Below are 23,661 nucleotides of genomic sequence, written 5' to 3'. Positions count from 1 at the left end.
TCTCCTAGTGTTTGGTGGAAAGCAGACTTAACCAGGTTTTCCTCTAGGATTTTGCCTGTGCTAATCTCCATTCKGTTTCTTTTTCATCCTGAAAAACTCCCCAGTCTTTAACGATTACAAGCATACCCATAACATGATGCAGCCATCACTATGCTTGAAAATATGGAGAGTGTTACTCAGTAATGTGTTGTATTGAATTTACCCCAAACACAACACTTTGTATTCAGGACAAAAATCSAATTTCTTTGCCACATTTGTTTGTAGTATTACTTTTGTGCCTTGTGTCAAACAGGATGCATGTTTTGGAATATTTTTTATTCTGTACAYGCTTCCTTCTTTTCACTCTGCAAATTAGGTTAGTATTGTGGAGTAACTACACTCCTAGAAAAAAAGGCACAATCTAGACCCTAAAAGGGTTACAGAACCCTTTGAAGAACCCTTTTTGGTTCCAGYTAGAACCCTTTTGGTTCCAGGTATAACCCTTTTRGGTTCCATGTAGAACCCTTTACACAGAGGGTTCTACATGGAACGAAAAGGGTTATCCTATGGGGACAGCRAAAGTCACCAATGGCCTCATGGTGAAATCCCTGAGTTAGGAAGTATGCCTGTATCTTTGTAGTGAAAAGTAGACATTGATTATCCCTTTGAGCATGGTAAAGTTATTAATTACACTTTGGATTGTATATCAACACACCTTGTCACTACAACGATACAGGCGTACTTCCTAACTCAGTTGCCGGAGAGGAAGGAAACCGCTCAGGGATTTCACCATGAGGCCAATGGTGAATATAAAACAGTTTCAGAGTTTAATGGCTGTGAAAAGAGAAAACTSAGMAAGGATCAACAACATTGTAGTTACTCAACAATACTAACCTAAATGACAGAGTGGAAAGAAGAAAGCCTGTACAGAATTAAAATATAATCAAAACATGCACCCTGTTTGCAATATGGCACTAAGGTTAAACTGCAAAAAATGTGGCAAAGAAATGAACTTTACTAAGTGTTATGTTTGGGGCAAATCCAAGASATCACATCACTGAGTACCACTCTTTATACTGTCAAGCATGGTGGTGARTGCATCATGTTATGGGTATACTGTTATGGGTATACTAAAACTAGGGAGTTTTTTTTAAATAAAAAGAAAACTGAATAGAGCTAAGCACAGGAAAAATCAGATAGGAAAATCTGCTTCAGTCTGCTTTCGAAAAGACACTGGGAGACAAATTCACCTTTCAGCAGGACAATAACATAAAACACAAGGCCAAATATACACTGCAGTTCCTTACGAAGACGACATTGAATGTTCCTGAGTGGCCGAGTTACAGTTTTGCCTTAAATCGTCTTGAAAACTTATGGCAAGACTTGAAAATGGCTGTCTCTTCTCTTGAACTTGATAGAGCCTGATTTTTTTTATTTTTATAATGTGTTTTTATTGTAAAATCCACGTATGCAAAGCTCTGAGAAAATTACCCAGAAAGACTCACAGCTGTAATCGCTGCCAAAGGTGATTCTAACATGAAATGATTCAGGGGTGTGAATAATTATGTAAATTTGATATTTCTGTATTTCATTTCCAATACATTTGCAAAAATGTCTAAAAACATGTTTTCAGTTTAWCATTATCGGCTGCACTGTTGGATCTAGGAACATGAGTATTACACCCGCTATAACATCTGCTAAATATGTGTATGTGACCAATAACATTTTATTTGAAGACGGGTGAGATTTTTTTGTAGCCATTTTGAATTCAGACTGTAACACAACATCATGTGGAATAAGTCAAGAGGTATGAATACTTTCTGAAGGCACTGTATATTCTCAACATAAGTTTGGTTTTTAAAACCTTTTACTGCAGTGGGCTAAATCAAGGTCACACAGAGTGTTTCTTGGTCGTCTTAAACAAATTAAAAGTATACACCTCACACACATGGTTATGGGCTTTAAAATAAAGACAGCTGTACCATGTCAGAAATAATARTTTTTTTATTTAACCTTTAACTAGGCAAGTCAGTTAAGAACAAATTCTTATTTACAATGACGGCCTAGGAACAGTGGGTTAACTGCCTTGTTCAGYGGCAGAATGACATATTTTTACCTTGTCAGCTCAGGGAGTTGATCTAGCAACCTTTCAGTTACTGGCCCAATGCTCTAACCACTAGGCTACCTGCCGCAAATAGAGTTGAAATGTGCTACATTTTGACTTTGCATCCCAATAGGACACTTTATATATATATCACAGAAAACTGAAATATAACAAAATCATTTGACATAGAAACACTGGATTTTCTGCATAAAATAAATAAATCATGTTTATTAATTATGAAACTATGAAAAAGTATTAATAAAATTCCACCCATGAGGCCACTAGGTCATTTGACTGCAGGAAAGGGGAACTCCAATTTTAAGGAAAAACAATCAATAGTTATTTTTAACAACAGCAATATTTCTAAATATGATCGGGTCCGAAGCTAGATATTATACATCTCTCGTTCCATGAGCATAAAGCAATGTGTGCACACTGTAGGCCTAATGGCTCTTCCGCTGGAGCCATGAATGTTTGTCCTATCCATTGAAGATAGTTTATTAAATAGTATACAGTAGCTACTACAATAGGCCTAGTTATAACAAACATGTAGCCTAGCCGATGTAGTTGTTTTTACTGGCTTCAACATGGAAATACAGGTAACTGCCAAAATAATGGAAACACTTGAGTAAATGAGGGATACGAAGTATATTGAAAGCAGGTGCTTCCACACAGGAATGGTTCCTGAGTTAATTAAGCAATTAATGTCCAATTATTCTTAGGGTCATGTATAAAAATGCTGGGCAGGCCATTATTTTGGCTACCATGGCTATTCCCCCATACAATGACAATGCCCCCATCCAAAGGGCATGAGTGGTCACTGAATGGTTTGATGAGCATGAAGACAATGTAAARCATATGCCATGGCCAACTCAGTCACCAGATCTCAACCTAATTGACCACTTATGGGAGATTCCTGATTTGAACGGGTGAGACGGCGTTTCCATCCACCATCAACAAAACACCAAATGATGGTAATTTCTCGTGGAAGAATGGTGTCGCATCCCTCCGATAGAGTTCCAGACACTTGTAGAATCTATGCCAAGGTGCATTGAAGCTGCTCGTGGTGACCCAATGCCCTAATAAGACACAGCCTTATTCTAAAATAGATTAAATATTTTTTTRCGCTCATAAATCTACACACAACAGGTTGTTGTTTTCAAATMTATTAAAAATGTAAAACAGGAACAGGGAGGTGACCAAGAACCCGATGGTTACTCTGASAGAGCTCCAGAGTTCCTCTGTGGAGATGGTAGAACGTTCCAGAAGGATAACCATCTATGWAGCACTTCACCAATCAGGCCTTTACGGTAGAGTGGCTAGACGGAAGCCACACCTCAGTAAAAGGCACATGACAGCCCGCTTGGAGTTTTCCAAAAGGCACCTAAAGGACTCTCAGACCATGGGAAACAAGATTCTCTAGTCTGATGAAACCAAAATTMAACTCTTTGGCCTGAATGCCAAGCATCACATCTGGAGGAAACCTGGCACCATCCCTACAGTGAAGCACGGTGGTGGCAGCATCATGCAGTGGTGATGTTTTTCAACGGCAGGGACTGGGAGACTAGTCAGGATTGAGGGAAAGATGACCGGAGAAAAGTATAAAGACATCCTTGATGAAAACCTGCTCCAGACCSCTCAGGACCTCAGACTGGGGAGAAGGTTCACCTTCCAATAGGACATTGACCCTAAACCCACAGCCAAGARAAGGCATGGGTGGCTTCGGGACAAGTCTGTGAATGTTCTTGAGTGGTCCAGCCAGAGCCTGGACTTGAACCCGATCGAACAACTCTGGAGAGACTTGAAAATAGCTGTGCAGTGACGCTCCCCATCCAACCTGAGAGCGCTTGAGAGGATCTGCAGAGAAGAATGGGAGAAACTCCCCAAATACAGGTGTGCCAAYCTTGTAGRGTCATACCCAAGAATACTCAAGGCTGTAATCGCTGCCAAAGTTGCTTCAACAAAGTACTGAGTAAAGGGTCTGAATAGTTATGTAAATGTGATATTTCGGGTTTTACATTTATAATTTCTAAAACCTGTGTTTGCTGTGTCAATAAGGGGTAATGTGTGTAGATTGATGAGGAAAAACAAACAATTTAGTCAGTTTTAGAATAAGGCTGTAAAGTAACAAAATATGGAAAAAGTCAAGGGGTCTGAATACTTTCCGACTGCACTGTACATGTGAGTACTTCTAAGAGGACAACACTAGAGATGAGGTTTTACTGTCGTCTGTCCCGGATCTCAAAGAAGAGGCAGAAGAGAACACAGAGACAGAGGCCTATGACGCAGAGATAGGAAAGTGGGTTACAGTTAGAGCAGGGCAGTGTTTCTCTGGTCTCCCCATACTGTATCTCTACAGATAACAGAGAGAGTTCCTCTCTGAGGAGACGTGAGCTGAGCAGGTTATAGGAACAGCATGTCCTGGGTGCCTAACCACAGCCCTTGTCTGTCTGCACAAAAATCCCCAGAGAGATGCATCCATCCAACAATACGAAACCCTGTCAGGGTTAGAAATGTGTGGGTCTGTTGCTAATCTGTCACAAAAACTTAGACACGGGTCAGACCAGATCATGCTTTAAGTTACATCGAGATAGGCCGGTTCTATAGCATCAACATAGTATGGACTATTTTAGAAGTTATTGAAACCAGGATAAATACTAAGGAGTAACCACAGTAATAAAAAAGTTAAAGGAAGCATGGACCCAAGACAAAGGGAATAGGAAGACAAGGATGAAAAAGAGGAAGAGGATAAGAACATAGAGGAAGAAACAAAAAAAGAGAGGAGGTAGAGGGGCTGACCTGAGTGTGTGCGTAGGTGGCCTGTAAGTGCGTCACGACGGCGGCAGGCGTAGCTGCAGAAGGGGCATTTGAAGGGCTTCTCCCCCGTGTGCAGTTTGATGTGTCTCAACAGATTGCCCTTCTGAGTGAACGACACGCCACACTGGTTACACTGGAACGACCTATCACCTGAGAGGGGCACAGGAAGTGTTACACTGGAACGACCTATCACCTGAGGGGCACAGGAAGTGTTACACTGGAACGACCTATTACTTGAAGGGGCACAGGAAGTGCAGGCTCTCATCTCTCACTCCCCCTTTTACATATAGCCAGAAAAGCAACACACAATACCCACAGACCACCAGCCACCTAGTCTTGAGTTTTCACTCAGCTAGTGGACCGAACAAACTTGAGAAAGACGGAAATGGAGGTTCACAGCTACTCAACAGCAATCAACACATTGCAATGGTAAAACATGGTTTGATTGGTAAAGGCAAGCAATGATTGGTAAAGGCAAGCAACACGCCTTAGCTGAGAACGTTGTAACATCTCAAATAATGCAGAGAATATATTTCTAGGAGGATTGTCAGTGGGTAGAAAAACACTAACGTGTGGTGCCTGATGTGTGCTGTGTACAATTGATACATTTGAGCTACAGCCTACTGCTACTACAGTAATAGTGTCTGGAGTGTGGTGAGATGAGGTGTTAGAGCTCCACCCTAATAGCTCTGCTCTGGGTCTCTTCTACAGCTCCCTCTCTCACCACAGAGTAGGTGTAGAAATACAGTGAGTTTTCATCCTTCACCAGGCGCCCGGTAGGGCTGTATGCGTTCTACACACAGATACACAAACACCACCAACACCACTAAGTTGGTATAAGTTAATAAGGTTTAGTGTGGCAGTCAAAGTCTCTTCAGATAGTAAATGGTTAAGACTTAAGGAGGCTTACAGTGTGTCTTAAAATCTTCCATTGTGTTAAAGTGCTGTACATCTTTAATACCAGCTTTACCATGAAAGTATGTTTGTCTGTATCMATGCAAAAAGTTTGCCCGGTTCACCAGTAAACTACAGTAGTCTCATCATCATCTTGATGATCGTCTCTTGATCTGCGGCCGAACGTTTGGAAAAGTGAAACGTGATCCTAAATCTGTGAAGACCGAGGCTCAGTAATGGCGTCAGTGAAGGGCTCGGGAACAGGTTGTGGAGGATTCCTGGGATGTTATCCATGAAAATCATTCCAAGGCTAAACTATTGTATTCTACAAAACAGCAAAGCTCTCCAGCTCCACACCCGTAGAAACAATTTCTGACTCACAGAATTTAAAAAAATCATAGGGTGAGTGACGTACAATTGCTTGAGTCTGTAAAATTCATATCTCATAGYGAGCTACAACGTGAAGTATAATTTATTCATCATTTATTAACGTWTAACTAATGGGTTTTTGCAGTTTGCTAGATGTTAATGATAAAACATTGACAATCCTTAGATACATCAGAGAGTATTGAGTCAATGTTGTTCAATATAAAGTACATTAGGTTTGTAAAATATTCTGTGAAAGGGACATAAGGGGTAACAACTTTAGAGAAACATTTACCATTGGGCAGCCGAGTTCCTGGGTCACATGACCCATCTGACCCAGGGACCCCATCCTGTAGGTTGTTTGGGCTGTCAATCATGGGCTCTTCCAATCCCGATTCCTCTTCCCCACTTTGTCCRATATCCTCAGCTGTGGTCCTCCTGTCCCTTTCATCTTCTGTCTCTTCTTCTTGTTTGATGGTGTGTTCTGGAAGAGACAGGTATGACCAATCCAATTACAGTTTTTCAGACAATCACATGACAATCACATGACATGGCTTTAGTGGATGATCCTTGTTCTTCCAGTAAGAGGTGCAGTGGCTCTAGGTTACAAGTCTAAACCTTGTAAATCTGTTTCTCTTTGAATGTAAACATCCATTGATTGGAACAAGTTCATCAAATCTGCATGTTATTTCCCCTGGAGAAATAAGTAATATAATGATGCTCAACATAAATTGCCAAAGTTAATGCTAACCCCTAGAGGCAGGGACTCATCAAATCTGACAAAAAATGGTTAATTATTGGTATGTTATTGTTAATTATATGCAAGTATTTAATCAGGCAAGTCAGTTAAGAACAAATACTTATTTACAATGATGGCCTACCCTGGCCAAACCCTAACCCGGATGARGCTGGGCCAATTGTGCGCCGCCCTATGGGACTCCCAATCACGGCCGGTTGTGATACAGCCTGGAATCGAACCAGGTTCTGTAGTGACACCTCTAGCACTGAGATGCAGTGCATTAGACCGCTGTGCCKCTCAGGAGCTCAATTATTTCTGTTATCTATTTTAAACCTGAGACTTCTGGAATGTACACAGTAAAGTAGTTATGTGGAGAAAAGCGGGGTTCGTCCCAGAAGTGGACGGGCGATACGTGACTTGGTCTGAACATTAGAGATTTGTGGAGGGACAGCTGAGAAACAGGCTGGTCTAGTTCCACTCAGTCCTTGGCAGGGCTGGGGTCAATTCTAATTGAAGGCAGTCAAGTAAACTTAAATAACAATTCGAAATWGAATAAAAAAATGGTATCTATTTTCAATGACTTCTCAACAAACTGAGAAGTAGAAGCTATTAATTTCAAATATTTTTTCCCCCATTTTATTTGAATTTAAAATCACTTCCTGAATTGACTGCCTTTAATTCGAATTGACCGCAGCCCTGGTCTCTGGGGAGGAGGAGAGGAAGAGCGGAGGACTGCGGCCAGGTGCTGCTTAGCCTCTGTGGGTTTAGATTTGACTGGCACTGGGAGACTGGCTGGATGTCTTGATGGGGGGGGACTCTGGCTGACTAAAGGCACAAATGCCTCAACTCTACTGGGTTGGCCACCAGACTCTCAGTATCCCTCATCRGACATTATAGGGAGACTGACACACAGACACACAAATATGGCCCAGATACATACTCCTCCAGTCTGGCTTTAGTAACGTTTGACTCTTGAGTCACTAGGGACACACACACACATAGCCACAGAYTAATTAGAGATCGTCCTCTCCCACACAACATTTGAAGGTACAATATGCAGAAATTGTCCCGCCATTTCCTGGTTGCTTAAATTCAAATAGTTTTCCTAATTTCAGTTTGTTTGCCAAAACAAGTAATCTATTGTGTAGAGAATCGTTGTACCATCTAAAGTATATTTTCAATAACCAAAATTATTGTATTTTCAGCAGTTTAAAACTGGTGTATAAAACTGAAAGTAAAAGACACAAAAAGAAAYCTTAAGAGCGGAACGCATAGAAASAGCACACATAGAACATATCTACCGCTTCTTAGACTTACGTTCAATGGAAATGACAGATCTATCTCATGTTTCTATGTGAATTTGGTCGGGTTACCCAAAAAGTTGTATTTTGCAGCTTTAAGATTCTGGTATGCTTAGCATATACCTAGGGACCTTAATCTTGAACATGTGGAATTAGTTTTTTTATTAGGATCCCCATTAAGTGTTGCAGAAGCAGCAGCTACTGTACTTTTTGTGGGGTCCACACAAAACATAAAGCATGACAAAATACATAACTCTATTAGACAAGAACAGAAACACACATTTAAAAAAAGAACAATAGAGCACATTTTTTTCCTGTACTGCATATACATACAACATATGCATATACAGCATATACAGTACATACAYGTTTTTAGGTCATACAAGGTCAGAGGCATCATACCGTGAGAAGGAGACTTKTTGCATTCCTTTACAGTAGTCTGAAGGAAAACCTGATACGGACGTTAATCATGACCATCCAGTCAAGCCTGTTTGTGATTTGTGACTGAAACTATAATCATAGCGTAGGTACGGAAGGAGCAAGAGCAATAACCCCAAACCTCTCACATCCATATAATCCATTCCCTGACTGTCCCTTCAGGCTCCTAGGCTCCATTAAAGGGGATTTGGCAATAAGGCCACTTACAGTTTCTACGTCCCGAGAGTCAGATGAACTCGTGAGTACCATTTTTATGTTTGCATCCGGTATGAAGGAAGTTAAAGGTCGTTTGGTGAGCCAATGCTAACTAGCTTAGCGCAAAAACTTGAAGTCTTCCTTCATACTAGACCAGGCACTTGCACAGATGGAGCCCTAGGTGTGCTGGAGCACCTGCCCCTTTGCRGAACAGTTTGGGCAACACGTTAATATGAACCCTCTATGGAAAGATGAGACTCTCACGAACACGTGCATGTTTTTCTCTAGGACACCCACAAGCTTCCCAAGACTTGTCTGAAGGTAGCCTGGTACCAGTTCAAATGTTGGTGCCTAAAAAAAGGGGTTAAATATGTTTAAAAAATATATATAAATAAGTTCATGATCTTTCCTATATCTCTCAGACACAAACTTCCTTTAGATTTTTTTTTACCATCTGTTTTTCCATGTATGAATCTGTTATTCAACGCGTTTCTATGAGCTAATAGCAATAAAACCAAACTCAATATTTCATCCAATATTTATTTTATATACAAGTGGAGTGTGGCGATAGCTAGGGTTGACTGTGTGCTTATTGCTTTAGGGTTGACAACAACATTTACTGTGGTGATTGCTACAGGGTTGACACAAAGTCATGGTGACTGCTATAGGGTTGACACTAAATCATGAATGATTGCTATATGGTTGACAATAATGTCATGGTGATTGATATAAGGTTGACACAAAGTCATGGTGACTGCTATGGGTTGACACTAAGTCATGGGATGGCTATAGGTTGACACTAAGTAAAGGTGATTGCTATAGCGTTGACTTTAAGTGGTGGTGATTAATATAGGGTTGACACTAAGTGATGGTGATTAATATAGGGTTGACACTAAGTGATGGTGACTGCTATAGGGTTGACACTAAATCATGATGATTGCTATATGGTTGACACTATGTTATGGTGATTGCTATGGGGTTGACACTATGTCATGGATTGCTATGGGGTTGACACTAAGTAAGGTGATTGCTATAGCGTTGACTCTAAGTGGTGGTGATTAATATAGGGTTGACACTAAGTGATGGTGATTAATATAGTGTTGACACTAAGTCATGGGGATTGCTATAGCGTTGACACTAAGTGGTGGTGATTAATATAGGGTTGACACTAAGTATGGTGATTAATATAGGGTTGAACTAAGCCATGGGGATTGCTATAGCGTTGACACTAAGTGGTGGTGATTAATATAGGTTTGACATAAGTGATGGTGATTAATATAGGTTTGACACTAAGTGATGGTGATTAATATAGGGTTGACACTAAGGGTGGTGATTAATATAGGGTGACACTAAGTGATGGTGATTATATAGGTTGACACTAAGTGATGGTGACTGCTATAGGGTTGACACTAAATCATGATGATTGCTATATGTTTGCACATAAGTCATGGTGATTGATATAAGGTTGACACTATGTCATGGTGATTGCTATGGGGTTGACACTAAGTAAAGGTGATTGCTATAGCGTTGACTCTAAGTGGTGGTGATTAATATAGGGTTGACACTAAGTGATGGTGATTAATATAGTGTTTGACACTAAGTCATGGGGATTGCTATAGCGTTGACACTAAGTGGTGGTGAATTAATATAGGGTTGACACTAAGTGATGGTGATTAATATATGTGTTGACACTAAGTCATGGGGATCTATAGCGTTGACACTAAGTGATGGTGATTAATATAGGGTTGACACTAAGTCATGGGGATTGCTATAGCGTTGACACTAAGTGGTGGTGATTAATATAGGTTTGACACTAAGTGATGGTGATTAATATAGGTTTGACACTAAGTGATGTGATTATATAGGGTTGACACTAAGTGATGGTGATTAATATAGGTTTGACACTAAAGGATTGGTGATTAATATAGGTTTGAACATAAGTCATGGTGACTGCTATAGGGTTGACACTAAGTCACACTATCCACTCCACTGAGGTGATATGATTGACAACTTCCATCTATCTTCCAACACAGACCACATAGAATTCTGGAGTCCTGCTATTGTCAGCAATGACATGGCAATCTCTGTAACAACATGGCAGTATTTTATTAAGCAATATTTCCCCTTTTATCTCTTAGCCTTGTGTGAACTGAAAGAGCTCCTCTTTTACTAACAGCATGACATTGAATTTATCCTCCAGTGCTGTATCCTGGCAACATGGAGCTAGCAGATCGAGGGGTATTGTAGGTGGGGTATACACATGAAGAGCTCGCCACTCTCTGTCGAAGCTGGCTGAACTTGAGATGGTTGCTGCGACAACAGCATTTTATAGAACCCAGATAAATAAAATATAAAGAAACTCCCGAAGCATGACGGGTTATGTTACCAAGGAGGAGAAACTACAGTAGGTATCCAAGCTAAGTGAAAAGTGCTATCATAAGCTAATCTGAGTAAAGATACCTGTCCCATACCTGGCTGTGTATTGAACACCTCATAGTTTACATTACTCAGGGGTCAGAGATCAARAAGATCAAGAAGAGTCACCCATAAGGTATTTTGCTAGTGRAACTGTAGAGGTATTTTGCTGAAGTGAATGAAAAAATACTTTAAAATGCTATACCATACTAATAGCTTGATACTAAACATAAGTGTATAGGCAAACATGTTTTGTAGTTTTGCACACACTGACACAACTGCTTAATTTCAGTGTTGTGTTACAAAAGTGGTGTCATGGCGGAGTGGTGTTAGGCAACCTCTGGGTCGGGATGACACAAGCTGTATATGTGAGTCTCTCTCCCTCTGACACAGATCTAGGACCAGGCTACTAATACTGGGGGATGCTGCGGGAAACAACTTCCCTTTTCTGGTTCAGCCACCTCATGGTGACATGTCTGAAGACAATGAGAAGAATGGCACCATGTCTCAGCTCTTCCTATTTCTTTTCATTTAATGGAAGGGAACTACGCAAGACCCTTCAGATAAGACATACATTTCTGATGACCCTTTGATAAAAGAAAATAAACTGTTTCTTGACGTGTGTGTGTGTGTGTGTGTGTGTGTGTGTGTGTGTGTGTGTATCCACTCACCAGTCGGTGAATAAGGACCCTGGGGCTGCTGTGCGTTGGGTGTGTTTGCCGACAGGTCCACCAACATTCTAGAGTTCTCTGTCTTCCTGGGAGAGCAGTCCCCGTTACCTGGGTGACAGACAGACAACAAGAGAGCTGGGAACATCGCATTGCACAGCATTGCACTGCACTGAACAGCATACAGATACAGTACATACTGTACATACAAACTCCAATCTCCAAATGTCATGACCTCCTCAGATAAATGCTTTGAGAKGTGTCAATTGTAGCAATCACACCATGTAAAAAAAAAGTGTAAAAATGTCTGATGATACCCGGAGACACTTAGCCAGGGGATAATTTAATGCTGTATTTCACACTTCTAATTCATAACAGGAAATCATTCTGAACCACTTTCAGTAGCAAACAAATTGTCCGTGGATGAGACCCAGCACTTGCTTAGCTTCTAGGTGCTAGCCAGTACAGTACCAGAGTGCAAGGTRGTATGGCTGCTGTCTGCTGGCTACTTTTTCTGTCAGCCTCGTGTCCTCTCCATACAGATCAGATCAGATTGTAGCCTGTCAGCACCTTCCCTGACACAGGCAATGCCATGGGATAGCTATAGCTGTGTGTCCTGTCCTGTCCACTTAGAAGGAGAGCTGTACAATCCCTTATCCCATTACAGCCTGGCCCCAGCACAGCCTCTCAGACAATACAGCAGCAGCAACACCACAGCACCCCCACTGACCCAGGTGTCAAATCCCACAGGAGCCAGACCACAGCAAAGACAACACTGTACCAGCTAGCACCTGGGAGTATTTTGTTAATATAGGTTTACAGGAAAGTACCTGAAAGTAACAGTCTAACTGTTAATCTTCGCCAAAGCTTCTCTCATGGAAGCTAAAACAAAATGCTKGTATTTTATGTGGTGTTACATTGTTGTGATTGGCTGCTGCTGAGTGAGACACACTGGGAGTTGTGGTCCATGACCATGATGACACAATCCCTGGGTCTGGTCTCCGATTGCACGCCACGCTGGGGTTGGATGAAATCTCAGGTGACTGACAGGTGGCTATCCAATGGCAGTGGTGTCTGTTGTAGAGATAGGGGTGGCCCAGATTTGTCATGAAGGATTTTCCATTACTGTGCTAAGTGTTGACGCCTTGACGGCTGCCTGGCAGCTCTGTAGGGCCTCTCAGGTCAGGTAAAGGCTCAGTGTGTCTCAAAGGTGGTGTGTACTCGTAGCACGTGAATGTTAATGTTCATATGTTTTATGTACGTAATTATTACTGAAACCCTTAAAGGCATTTCGCTGAAACTGGTTTCAAAGACGAACTGTGGTAGGCCTTCATATATACAGTATACACGCTTGCTAACCCTAGGAAACTCTTTTCTACCTTCTCCTCCCTCCTTAATCCGCCCCCCTCCCTCCTCCCTCTCTGAGGACAACTTTGTCAACCACTTTAAAAAGAAGATTGACGACATCCGCTCTTCATTCACTCAGCTTATTGAGTCCACTGGTCGCACTCACACAGAACTACCCTACGCTTTGACCTCTTTCTTCCCTCTCTCTCCASATGAAATCCTGCGACTAGTGAGGTCAGGCCACCCAACAACCTGCCCGCTCGACCCCATCCCCTCCTCCCTTATCCAGACAATCTCTGGAAACCTTCTCCCATTCCTCACKTCCCTCATCAACTCATCCTTGACCACTGTCRCACCCCTCCTCAAGAAACCAACACTTGACCCCTCTGACGTCAAAAACCTCAGACTGGTATTACTTCTTTATTTTCTTTCCAAAACACTTGAGCGTGCTGTCTCTGACCAACTTTCTCCCTATCTCTCTCAGAATGATCTTCTTAACCCTAACCAGTCAGTCTTCAAGACAGGTCACTCAACCAAAACTGATTCTCTCTGTCACGGAGGCTCTCCACACTGCCAAAGCTGAATCTCTCTCCTCTGTTCTCATCCTCCTAGATCTATCCGCTGCCTTCGAAACCGTGAACCATCAGATCCTCCTCTCCACCCTCTCAGGGCTGGGAGTCTCAGGCTCTGCACACTCTGCATCCTACTTGGCAGTCTACTCCTACCAGGTGATGTGGAGAGGATCTGTGTCTCTCACTACTCTCACTACTGGTGTCCCCCAGGGCTCGGTTCCAGGCCCTCTCYTCTTCTCTCTATAAACCAAGTCACTCGGCGCCGTCATATCCTCACATGTTCTCTCCTATCATTGCTATGTGGATGGCACTCAACTTCTTTTCTCTTTCCCCCTTCTGACACYCAGGTGGTGATAAGCATCTCTGCGTGCCTGGCAGATATCTCAGGTTGGATGTCGGCCCACCACCTCAATCTCAACCTCAACAAGACGAAGCTGATCTTCCTCCTGGGGAAGGCCTGCCCGCTCCAAGACCTCTCCATCGCGGTTGACAACTCCACGGTGTCCCCCTTCCAGAGTGCAAAGAACCTTGGCATGACCCTGGACAACACCCTGTCGTTCTCTGCAAACATCAAAAAAGCTCACGTCCACTACAATACCATGGTACTTGCCTATGGAGCAGCAAGATGAACTGCCACTCCATACCTTCAGGCTCTGCTCAAGGGAGGGCAACTGCAACTCCCACAGTCCAGTCCAAGCTTTTCTCTGTCTTGGGACCCCAAGGACAGCAGATACCCTGCCCCTCTTCTGAAAACATCTGAAACCCTACATCTTCAAAGAGTATCTTAAATAATCCCACAGCACCCCCCCTCACACCCCTTCCTCACACCTCCCCCCACCGAAAATAAATAAATAAATAATAATAATAAATAAAGTATTTTGTGAACTAACACTCACACTTAGCTCTGTTTTTTTTWATTTTMTTTTTCTCCCCAATTTCGTGATGTCCAATTGCTAGTTACAGTCTTGTCCCATCGCTGCAACTCCCCTACGGACTCGGGAGAGATGAAGCTCGAGAGCCATGCGTCCTCCGAAACACGACCCTGGCAAGCCGCACTGCTTCTTGACACCCTGCTGCCTTAACCCGGAAGCCAGCTGCACCAATGTGTTGGAGGAAACATTGTCCAACTGGCGACCAAAGTCAGTTTACAGGCTCCCGGCCCGCCACAAGAAGTCACTAGAGCGTGATGGAACAAGGAAATCCCGGTCGGCCAAACCCTCCCCTAACCCGGACAATGCTGGGCCAATTGTGCCCCGCCTCATGGGTSTCCCGGTCACGATCCCGGTTCTGTAGTGACGCCTCAAGCACAGCGATGCAGTTCCTTACACCACTGCGTGACTCGGGAGGCAGATATCTACATTATTGACGAAAATGTACTTACTATGACTGTGATATGTGGTTGTCCCACCTAGCTATCTTAAGATGAATGCACTAACTGTAAGTTGCTCTGGATAAGAGTGTCTGCTAAATGACTCAAATGTAAATGTAATGGTTTGATACAGTCATATGTGTGCACTCAAACACACTCACTTGTTTATCATCTGCCATTCCTCATACAATAGTTAAAATTGCAGCTCGCTGCCCCCAAAGTGATGCATGCTGGAACCCGTGGGCCAGGTTGAGGAGACAGTGTATGGCCACATCAGCGACTGGGGCCAACAGCACACACACACACGCACACACACACAGTCTGCTAAGTCAGAATCAGAGCTTTGATTCACACCACTTGTTAGCTGACTCAATACTGTATTTACCACCACACCATGGCCCAGATGACTTGTATAGACAGTGGAGGCTTCACTGGAAGAAGACAATGTGTGTAACGCATCAGATATGGATTGTTCCATGTGTTGGCGTTGCCAAAAGGAAAATAAAATGTATGAAAATGACAAAGATGATATAGGCTACCGTGTATATGATTTATCTTATCAGACATGGTAGTTACTGCAGGTTGTCTTATGAAATGAGATTGAGAACCTGTTGTGTTAAACTATCAGCAACAAGTGGTTGGCTGGTTATAAAAATGCCATAATTTCTGAGTGGGAGGACTATAATGAGCCACAGAAACAGGAATGAYACAAAGTAAGAATGATCAAGGGTTGGAACTGTGCAGGATTTCTCCCCCGGGTGACAGAGTAACTATGTTGTGGCTTGTTGGAAACACACAGGCTGGAGCAAGGATCTGGTTTTTCCTGTCAAACTCTCAACCTCCGGACCTTCCCTCTAGACTGTGAGAGATCTCATTCACCAATCTGCCTATGAACATGTTAGTGGAGATATGGCAGTATACTTCAAACATTAACCAAAATAGATGTGTATCAGCGATGTGAATGAAAGCAGAAGGCACTATATCCTACTTCATCCTACTTTTTTCCTTCACACTATAACGTTCATGTTTTTGACCACTCATCCCAAACCTATTACCAACAAACACAAAAAGGAGTTGTCAAACTCCAGATTGTCAGTATGTTCTATCAGTGGGAATCTGTGAAGGGGAATGTAAAGAGGAGGGAAGTACCACTGTGTTCCTGCTACAGAACCACCCTACTGATGATAAGACATCTCTAGGAGAGCGAAGTTGGCAGGATCGTTTTACAGGATCAGAACACATGTAGCTTGAGAAGGAGGGTGGGAGAGGAGAAGGGATATCTCCTTCTCCTAGCAGGACTGTCCGCCCCTGCTCCTACACCTGGTCCATCTGCCCAGTATCCCTGTAGGCCTAGGCCTCTCTTCAGGGAACCAGAACAATWAAAAATCTACCATTTTTATAGATACGGATGGATACGCTACAAACTTGATTAGAAAGACCAGCTTGTATAAAACCATAAAATGACAATTGAGAGACACATCCAGTATCTGCAATGTGAAACAGGATCTCGCTAACACAACTTTTCAAAAGTTTAAAGAATTAGAATAGTTCAGGAGGCTTCAGGTTAGAGAGTGATTGAAGAGTTGACTTACTTGCAGAATATCCATCAGTTGCCTCTGTTTCCATAGTTGGTGGAGAGCTTTGGGTATCAAAAGAAACAATACATTAGAAGAGCACTTGAGCTGAACCACGATGCTTATTCACTGGGCACACAGAGGTTGAATCAACTTTGTTTCCACATCATTTCAATGRAATGAAGTTGAACCAACTTGGAATAGATGTAGATTTGACATCTGTGCCCAGTGGGCCCTCTCTTCCTAACCTCTTCTAAATCCTTATGAAATTAGCCATATTATACTGTTTGGGTGGAGTGTTTATTTTTTTTTACGTGATCATTGTATGTTTAGGCAACACTTCCTAATACATTTAATTAATAAGCCATTATGAATGATAATAAATATTTATAATATTCTAAAATAGCCAAATTAGAGGATATTTTGATTTTGAAAAAGGCAATGATAAATTTGAGATATTTCACTAATATATTACAATAAAGGTTGATTGAAAATACATTAAACGTATTATGACTGGTACAATTATATGATGTATAAAACAGTGTTATACAGTGTTCAAATAAAACTGAAGCCGAAAAGTTCACACCACCAGTTTATTGTCTCGCAACATAAAACTATATTGTTCAACTTCCCAAAAAGCTGCTGAAGGGCTGGTGGGTTGTAAAATATAGCCTTTGAATAGAATGAAGTGGCTCATTGAAAGTTGCACTGTTAGAGAAGTAACACATATATTCAGCTAAAACTATAATATGGGTTATACATGTACATGGAGTGAGAACACACATTGCAGTTCTAGTAGTTTCACGTCCTCTGACAAAGGCCTTAAGCTAAAAATAAATATGTCTGAGAGAACAGTAGTGAGGTGCAAACAAACCACCACTGGCCAACCTAATGTCTGCTATCAGTATCAACGGAAATGTTGTAGACATGTATTATCTGTTGGTGGTTCAGATGAAATTGTGTAGTATTGATGTTTGATGCACAAGATAATTATGACCCACAAGCGGAGTACAGCTTCATAGTGTGACCCCACAAGAGGAGTTTGTCCTCATAGTATGACCCACAAAGGGGCTAAGCCCTCATAGTTCAGTAAAAAAAAACAGAAACCCAATCTTGAGGACCGACCTAGCAAAACATTTTCTACTAGGAACTAGAATACAGATGTCAACATTTGGCAAATGTCTTGTAAATGATTACCACTTCTTTCTACATACAATACAATAAAAATCACACAAAACATATTCATAATCAGTCAATAAAAAATGGCATGCACTTAGATTTTCCCTAATAATTGTCTCTTCAATCATTTGGATATCTATTAGCCTACAATGCAAACSATTCATAAATGAGACTAAGAGCCATGATATGTTCATATTTTTAAGAGTATTTTCTCTCGAATTTATAGTCAGTCATACATGGGTAGACTAGGCTAKTCAAATAAATAAATACAAAACAGTTGTTTTAGTGATTAGCAACCTAAGTTATTTGATTAATTCAATCAATATAATTTACCTTTATATTTTTGACAATTGAAATTAGAAGTGCTTCATTTGCAATRAACGGAAAGCCCATAAGAAGTATTTTCACCAGCTATCCGCGCCTCCGTGGTGGACACCTGWCTCTACAAACGCTCCGCCGTGCACGTGTGTAGGCTAACTGACAGCCAAAGATCTCCCTTCAATTTAAGAAAAACTATATGGGTTGATTTTCTCATTCATATGATATGAATCAAGCATTTGATTGACACAATCGGCCRTCCCCTGTTATTGTATGACATGAGCAATCAAATGGGATACACTGTCAATGTATCGATCAATCGCTCCTAAACAGTACGCAGAAGGAGCATCGTCGAAGTTGATATATTGCGTCCAGATAAAACAATTATGAAACTGTTATTATGAACGTATTACAAAGTTACATAACGTTGTTTTGTAAGGATGGAAGCCTAATCGTTTCCAGTGCATTATAATGTGTAGGATGCCTGTAACTTGATAAATTGACAAAATGTTTGATTGGACATTACCTTTTGTGTCTCCCCTGTTCAAGTGATAATCAGTGATCTTCGTCTGCGGAAGCTGCACGTCTTAAAATTCAAATGCAAATGCTCAGTAGCCTAATATGTTTTTGATAGACAATAACAAACAAAGAAATTAGGGGATACTCTCCTCCAAAAAAAGTGGGATGCCCCCCCCAAAAAAACTTCAGTTGAGTATAACACTGTCCTGTCCTGCATACAACCTGAATAAAGTTTAGGGAACAGAGCAGCGCACTCCTCAATAAATAGCTTTGGTAGTTACTTCCTCTGTGCTGAACTAGACCGTCAACTTTCCACCTCAAACGTGACCCCCGCACACACCTTCCCTGTATCCTACAGTATTCTATGAAGTACACCTTCATAAGCCTAAATATGGACACGTCAACATTTATAGACTGTGTATTACTGGATGTTGTTTTTACTACAGCAGCAATGAGGTCGAAGACTCAACTTGTTTTTAGACTAAATGAAATAAAGAACGAGGGGATAGAACTGGATACACCGGTTCCTAAGGAATTAGCCATAGAACAACGAGTAAGGAGCAGCCTATTTTAAACAGAGGGGGGCTAAAGAATCAGAGAWGCATACGTAGGATATTCAAAAGGTATTGGATAAAGACGGAGTGAGTGAGTGAGTCAGTAGGCAGTCCCAGAGAGATATGCCAGATAACATGCTGTCTCATACTAACCTGTCAAAATATTCTCAGGTGCAGTTAGAAATACATTTCAGTAGAGACAGAACATCTCCTCAACTATAGTGCCCATACGATGATAGAGTGTCTCTCTTGGCGTTGCTGTTTGGGGAAAAACCATTTCGAATGGTGTCATAGACTTCGCAGAACCCCCCACTCTTGCATCAACAGGTATCGGATCACTGTTGAGTCGCGAGCAGTCTGGCTTTCATACGTGAGACCCACCTGTCTCGCTGGATGTCGTGGAGACAGCAGCACGCATTGTATTGTCTGGATGAATCAATGGTCGGATGTTGAGCGTTTATCCACGGGCATATTTTACATGTCATTATAGCAGAGTAACCGTCATCCCTGTAGGCTAAATATCATYACTGAGTTGCATTGGTTTTCTTTCTTTCTTTACTTTATAAACGCAGGAGATTGAATAATCCCATCACCTATGCTCGGTAATTAGGACTAGCCTACACATTTCACCCATTGGAATATCTTTCTTGGATCACACTGTAATATATTACAGTAGTGGCGCAGGCAGCAACAGTTAACCCGCCGATACTTCCTCCATATTAGAAAGCAAAGCAGACGAGTCAGCGAGTGTCTATTCTGGGAACTTGGTCTAACACAGAGAAACGGATCTCTCTCTCTCTGRCTGCCTGTCTGTGTTCGGCAATCGATTACAGGACTTCACAGCCTGTTTCTTTGGCATATAACATATCGACATTACATTTAGCGAAAATAACACTAATACAATTTGATTCCGAGTAAATGGTGAAAACAATGATTGAATAGGATACAATAGGATGATAATAATAATAGGAGAATAATAAAGTGATACTGCTACTGAATAATTACAGTAGATACAATTCTCATAATAATATTAATTGTATTAGCCTATTAAACTGTTACTAAAAAGTGCATATCAACCAAGCTGATGGGCTATATAGTAGGCTGTGACTTAAAATCAATATTTTGATACAACATGAACATATATTAATAACACTTAATTATTATCATCATTATTATTATTATTGTTATTATTATTGTTGTTATTATTATTATTATTATAGGGGGGATTCCAGTTATTTTCAGATTTTTGACAGCACATTTGCCTGCATATTGCCTAAGAGTTCTAAATAATAAATAACATGGACAAAAGCAAAACTACATTATATACAGAGCCTTCAGAAAGTGTCCAGACCCCTTGACTTTTTCCACATTGTGTTACTTTACAGCCWTATTCTAGAATTGACAAAATCCCCCCCTCCCCCACTCATTCATACACACAATACCCTATAATGACAATGCAAAAACAAGATTTTAGAGATTTTTCCWAATTTATATAAAAAAAACGGAAATATCATATTTACATAAGTATTCAGACCCTTTACTCAGTACTTTGTTGAAGCACCTTTGGCAGYGATTACAGCATCGATTCTTCTTGGGTATGACGCTACACGCTGGCATACCTGTATTTGGGGAGTTTCTCCCATTCTTCCCAAGCACTGTCAGGTTGGATGGGGAGTGTCAACTGCACAGCTATTTTTAGGTCTCTCCAGAGATGTTCAATCGGGTTCAAGCCCAGGATCTGGCTGGGCCACTCAAGGACATTCAGAGACTTGTTCCGAAGCCACTCCTGCATTGTCTTGGCTGTGTGCTTAGGGTCGTTGTCCTGTTGGAAGGTGAACCTTTAACTCAGTCTGAGGTCCTGAGCTTTCTAGAGCAGGTTTTCATCAAGGATCTCTCTGTACTTTGCTCCGTTCGTCTTTGCCTCGATCCTGACTAGTCTCCCAGTCCCTGCCACCACCGTGCTTCACTGTAGGGATGGTGCCAGGTTTTCTCCAGAAGTGAAGTTTGGAATTCAGGCCAAGGAGTTCAATCTTGGTTTCATCAGACAAGATAATTGTGTTTCTCATGGTCTGTCATGTGCCTTTTACTGAGGAGTGGCTTCAGTCTGGCCACTCTACCATAAAGGCCTGATTGGTGGAATGCTGCAGAGATGGTAGTCCTTCTGGAAGGTTCTCCCATCTCCACAGAGGAACAGGAGAGCTCTGCCAGAGTGACCATCGGGTTCTTGGTCACCTCCCTGACAAAGGCCCTGTCCCCCCGATTGATCGGTTTGGCTGGGCGGCCAGCTCTAGGAAGAGTCTTGGTGGTTCCAAACTTCTTCCATTTAAGAATGATGGAGCCCACTGTATTCTTGGGGACCTTCAATGCTGCATAATTTTTGTTGGTACCCTTCTCCAGATCTGTGCTTCAACACAATCCTGTCTCGGAGCTCTACGGACAATTCCTTCGACCTCATGGCTTGGTTTTTGATCTGACATGCACTGTCAACTGTGGGACCTTATATAAACAGGTGTGTGCCTTTCMAAATCATGTCTAATCAATTGAATTTACCACATGTGGACTCCAATCAAGTTGTAGAAACATCTCAAGGATGATCTTTGGAAACAGTGAGGATCGACACTGGAGACCTTAGAAAGCAGGTACCAGGAGAACATTTAAAGAACAACGGACATGAAACAGGACAGGAACAGCGTTTCGACAGGGGAAAAATAACGACATCAATGCTGACACAAGGAATAATGTGAGGAGCAGACAGATAAAGAGGGGGTAATCAACAAATGGAGTCCATGTGAGTCCAATATCGCGCAGYGGCGCGTAATGATGGTGACAGGTGTGCGTAATGAAGGGCATCCTGGTGCCCGCGAGCGCCAGAGTGGGAGCGTGACTGAAACAAGATGCACCTCAGCTCRATTTCGAGTGTCATAGCAAAGGGGCTGAATACCTATGTAAATAAGGTRTTTCTKTTTATTATTTGTAATGAATTTGCAAAAATTTCTAAAAACCTGTTTTTGCTCTGTCATTATAGGGTATTGTGTGTAACWTGCTGAGGAATTTGTTTAAGTTAATCCATTTTAGAATAAGGCTATAATGTAACAACATTTGGAAAAAGTCAAGGGGTCTGAATGCTTTCCGAAGGTATTGTATATATATATACAGTAYCAGTCAAAAGTTTGGACCTACCTACTCATTCAAGGGTTTTTCTTTATTTTTACTATTTTCTACATTGTAGAATAATAGTGAAGACATCAAATCAACACTATGAAATAACACATATGGAATCTTGAATTAACCACAAAAGTGTTAAACAAATCAAAATATATTATATTCTATATTATATTCTATATATACTATATTATATTCTTCAAAGTAGCCACCCTTTTCCTTGATRACAGCTTTGCACACTATTGGAATTCTCTCAACCAGCTTCATGAGATAATCACCTGGWATGCATTTSAATTAACAGGTGTGCCTTGTTAAAAGTTAAATAGTGGAATTTCTTTCCTTCTTAATGCGTTTSAGCCAATCAGTTGTGTTGTGACAAGGTAGGGGTGGTATACAGACAATAGACCTATTTGGTAAAAGACCAAGTCCATAATGGCAAGAACAGTTCAAATAAGCAAAGAGAAAACACAGTCCATCATTACCTTTAAGACATGAAGGTCAGTCAATTTGAAAACCATCAAGCGTTATGATGAAACTGGCTTTCATGAGKACCGCCACAGGAAAGGAAGACCCAGAGTTACCTCTGCTGCAGAGGATAAGTTCATTAGAGTTAACTGCTCCTCAGATTGCAGCCCAAATAAATGCGTCACAGAGTTCAAGTAACAGACACATCTCAACTGTTCAGAGGAGACTGAGCGACTCAGGCCTTCATGGTCAAATTGCTGCAAAGAAACCACTACTAAAGGACACTAATAAKAAGAARAGACTTGCTTGGGCCAAGAAATATGAGCAATGGACCTTCAAACGGTGGAAATCTGTCCTTTGCTCTGATGATTTGAGTTGGTGAATGGATGATCTCAGCATGTGTGGTTCCCACAATGAAGCATGGAGGAGGAGGTGTGGTGGTGCTTTGCTGGTGACACTGTCAGTGATTTATTTAGAATCCAAGGAACACTTAGCCAGSATGGCAACTCAGCTTTCTGCAGTGATACGCCATCCCATCTGATTTGCGCTTAGTGGGACTATCATTTGTTTTGTCGACAGGAAAATGACCCAACACAACTCCAGGCTGTGTAAGGGGTATTTGACCAAAAAGGAGAGTGATGGAGTGCTGCRTCAGATGACCTGGCCTYCACAATCACCCGACCTCA

The 23,661-nt window shown here is 41.6% G+C and overlaps 1 protein-coding gene across 3 annotated transcripts in view; it reads right to left on the bottom strand.

Annotated features, from left to right (window-relative positions):
- Positions 1 to 20,057, bottom strand: part of ikzf2 (IKAROS family zinc finger 2) — a 31,328-nt gene extending 11,271 nt beyond the window's left edge. Inside the window, exons 1-5 of one of the 3 annotated variants that reach the window (XM_024006890.2) lie at positions 19,730 to 20,057; positions 16,797 to 16,843; positions 11,920 to 12,027; positions 6,456 to 6,644; positions 4,883 to 5,050 (exon numbers count right to left, since the gene is read on the bottom strand). In XM_024006890.2, the coding sequence (XP_023862658.1) occupies positions 4,883 to 5,050; positions 6,456 to 6,644; positions 11,920 to 12,027; positions 16,797 to 16,843; positions 19,730 to 19,833 (616 nt within the window). In that variant the 5' untranslated portion in view covers positions 19,834 to 20,057. Of the gene's footprint in view, positions 1 to 4,882; positions 5,051 to 6,455; positions 6,645 to 11,919; positions 12,028 to 16,796; positions 16,844 to 18,801; positions 19,194 to 19,501; positions 19,710 to 19,729 lie in introns of those variants that run through there. The other 2 variants (XM_024006906.2, XM_024006899.2) reach the window with 2 other exon arrangements.
- Between the last annotated feature and the right edge of the window lie 3,604 nt (positions 20,058 to 23,661).

Source organism: Salvelinus sp. IW2-2015, linkage group LG2 (assembly GCF_002910315.2).
Source record: "Salvelinus sp. IW2-2015 linkage group LG2, ASM291031v2, whole genome shotgun sequence".
NCBI classification, from domain to species: Eukaryota; Metazoa; Chordata; class Actinopteri; order Salmoniformes; family Salmonidae; genus Salvelinus; species Salvelinus sp. IW2-2015.
The sequence above is the reverse complement of the archived record's forward strand: the minus strand, read 5'-3'. Positions and strand labels throughout refer to the sequence as shown.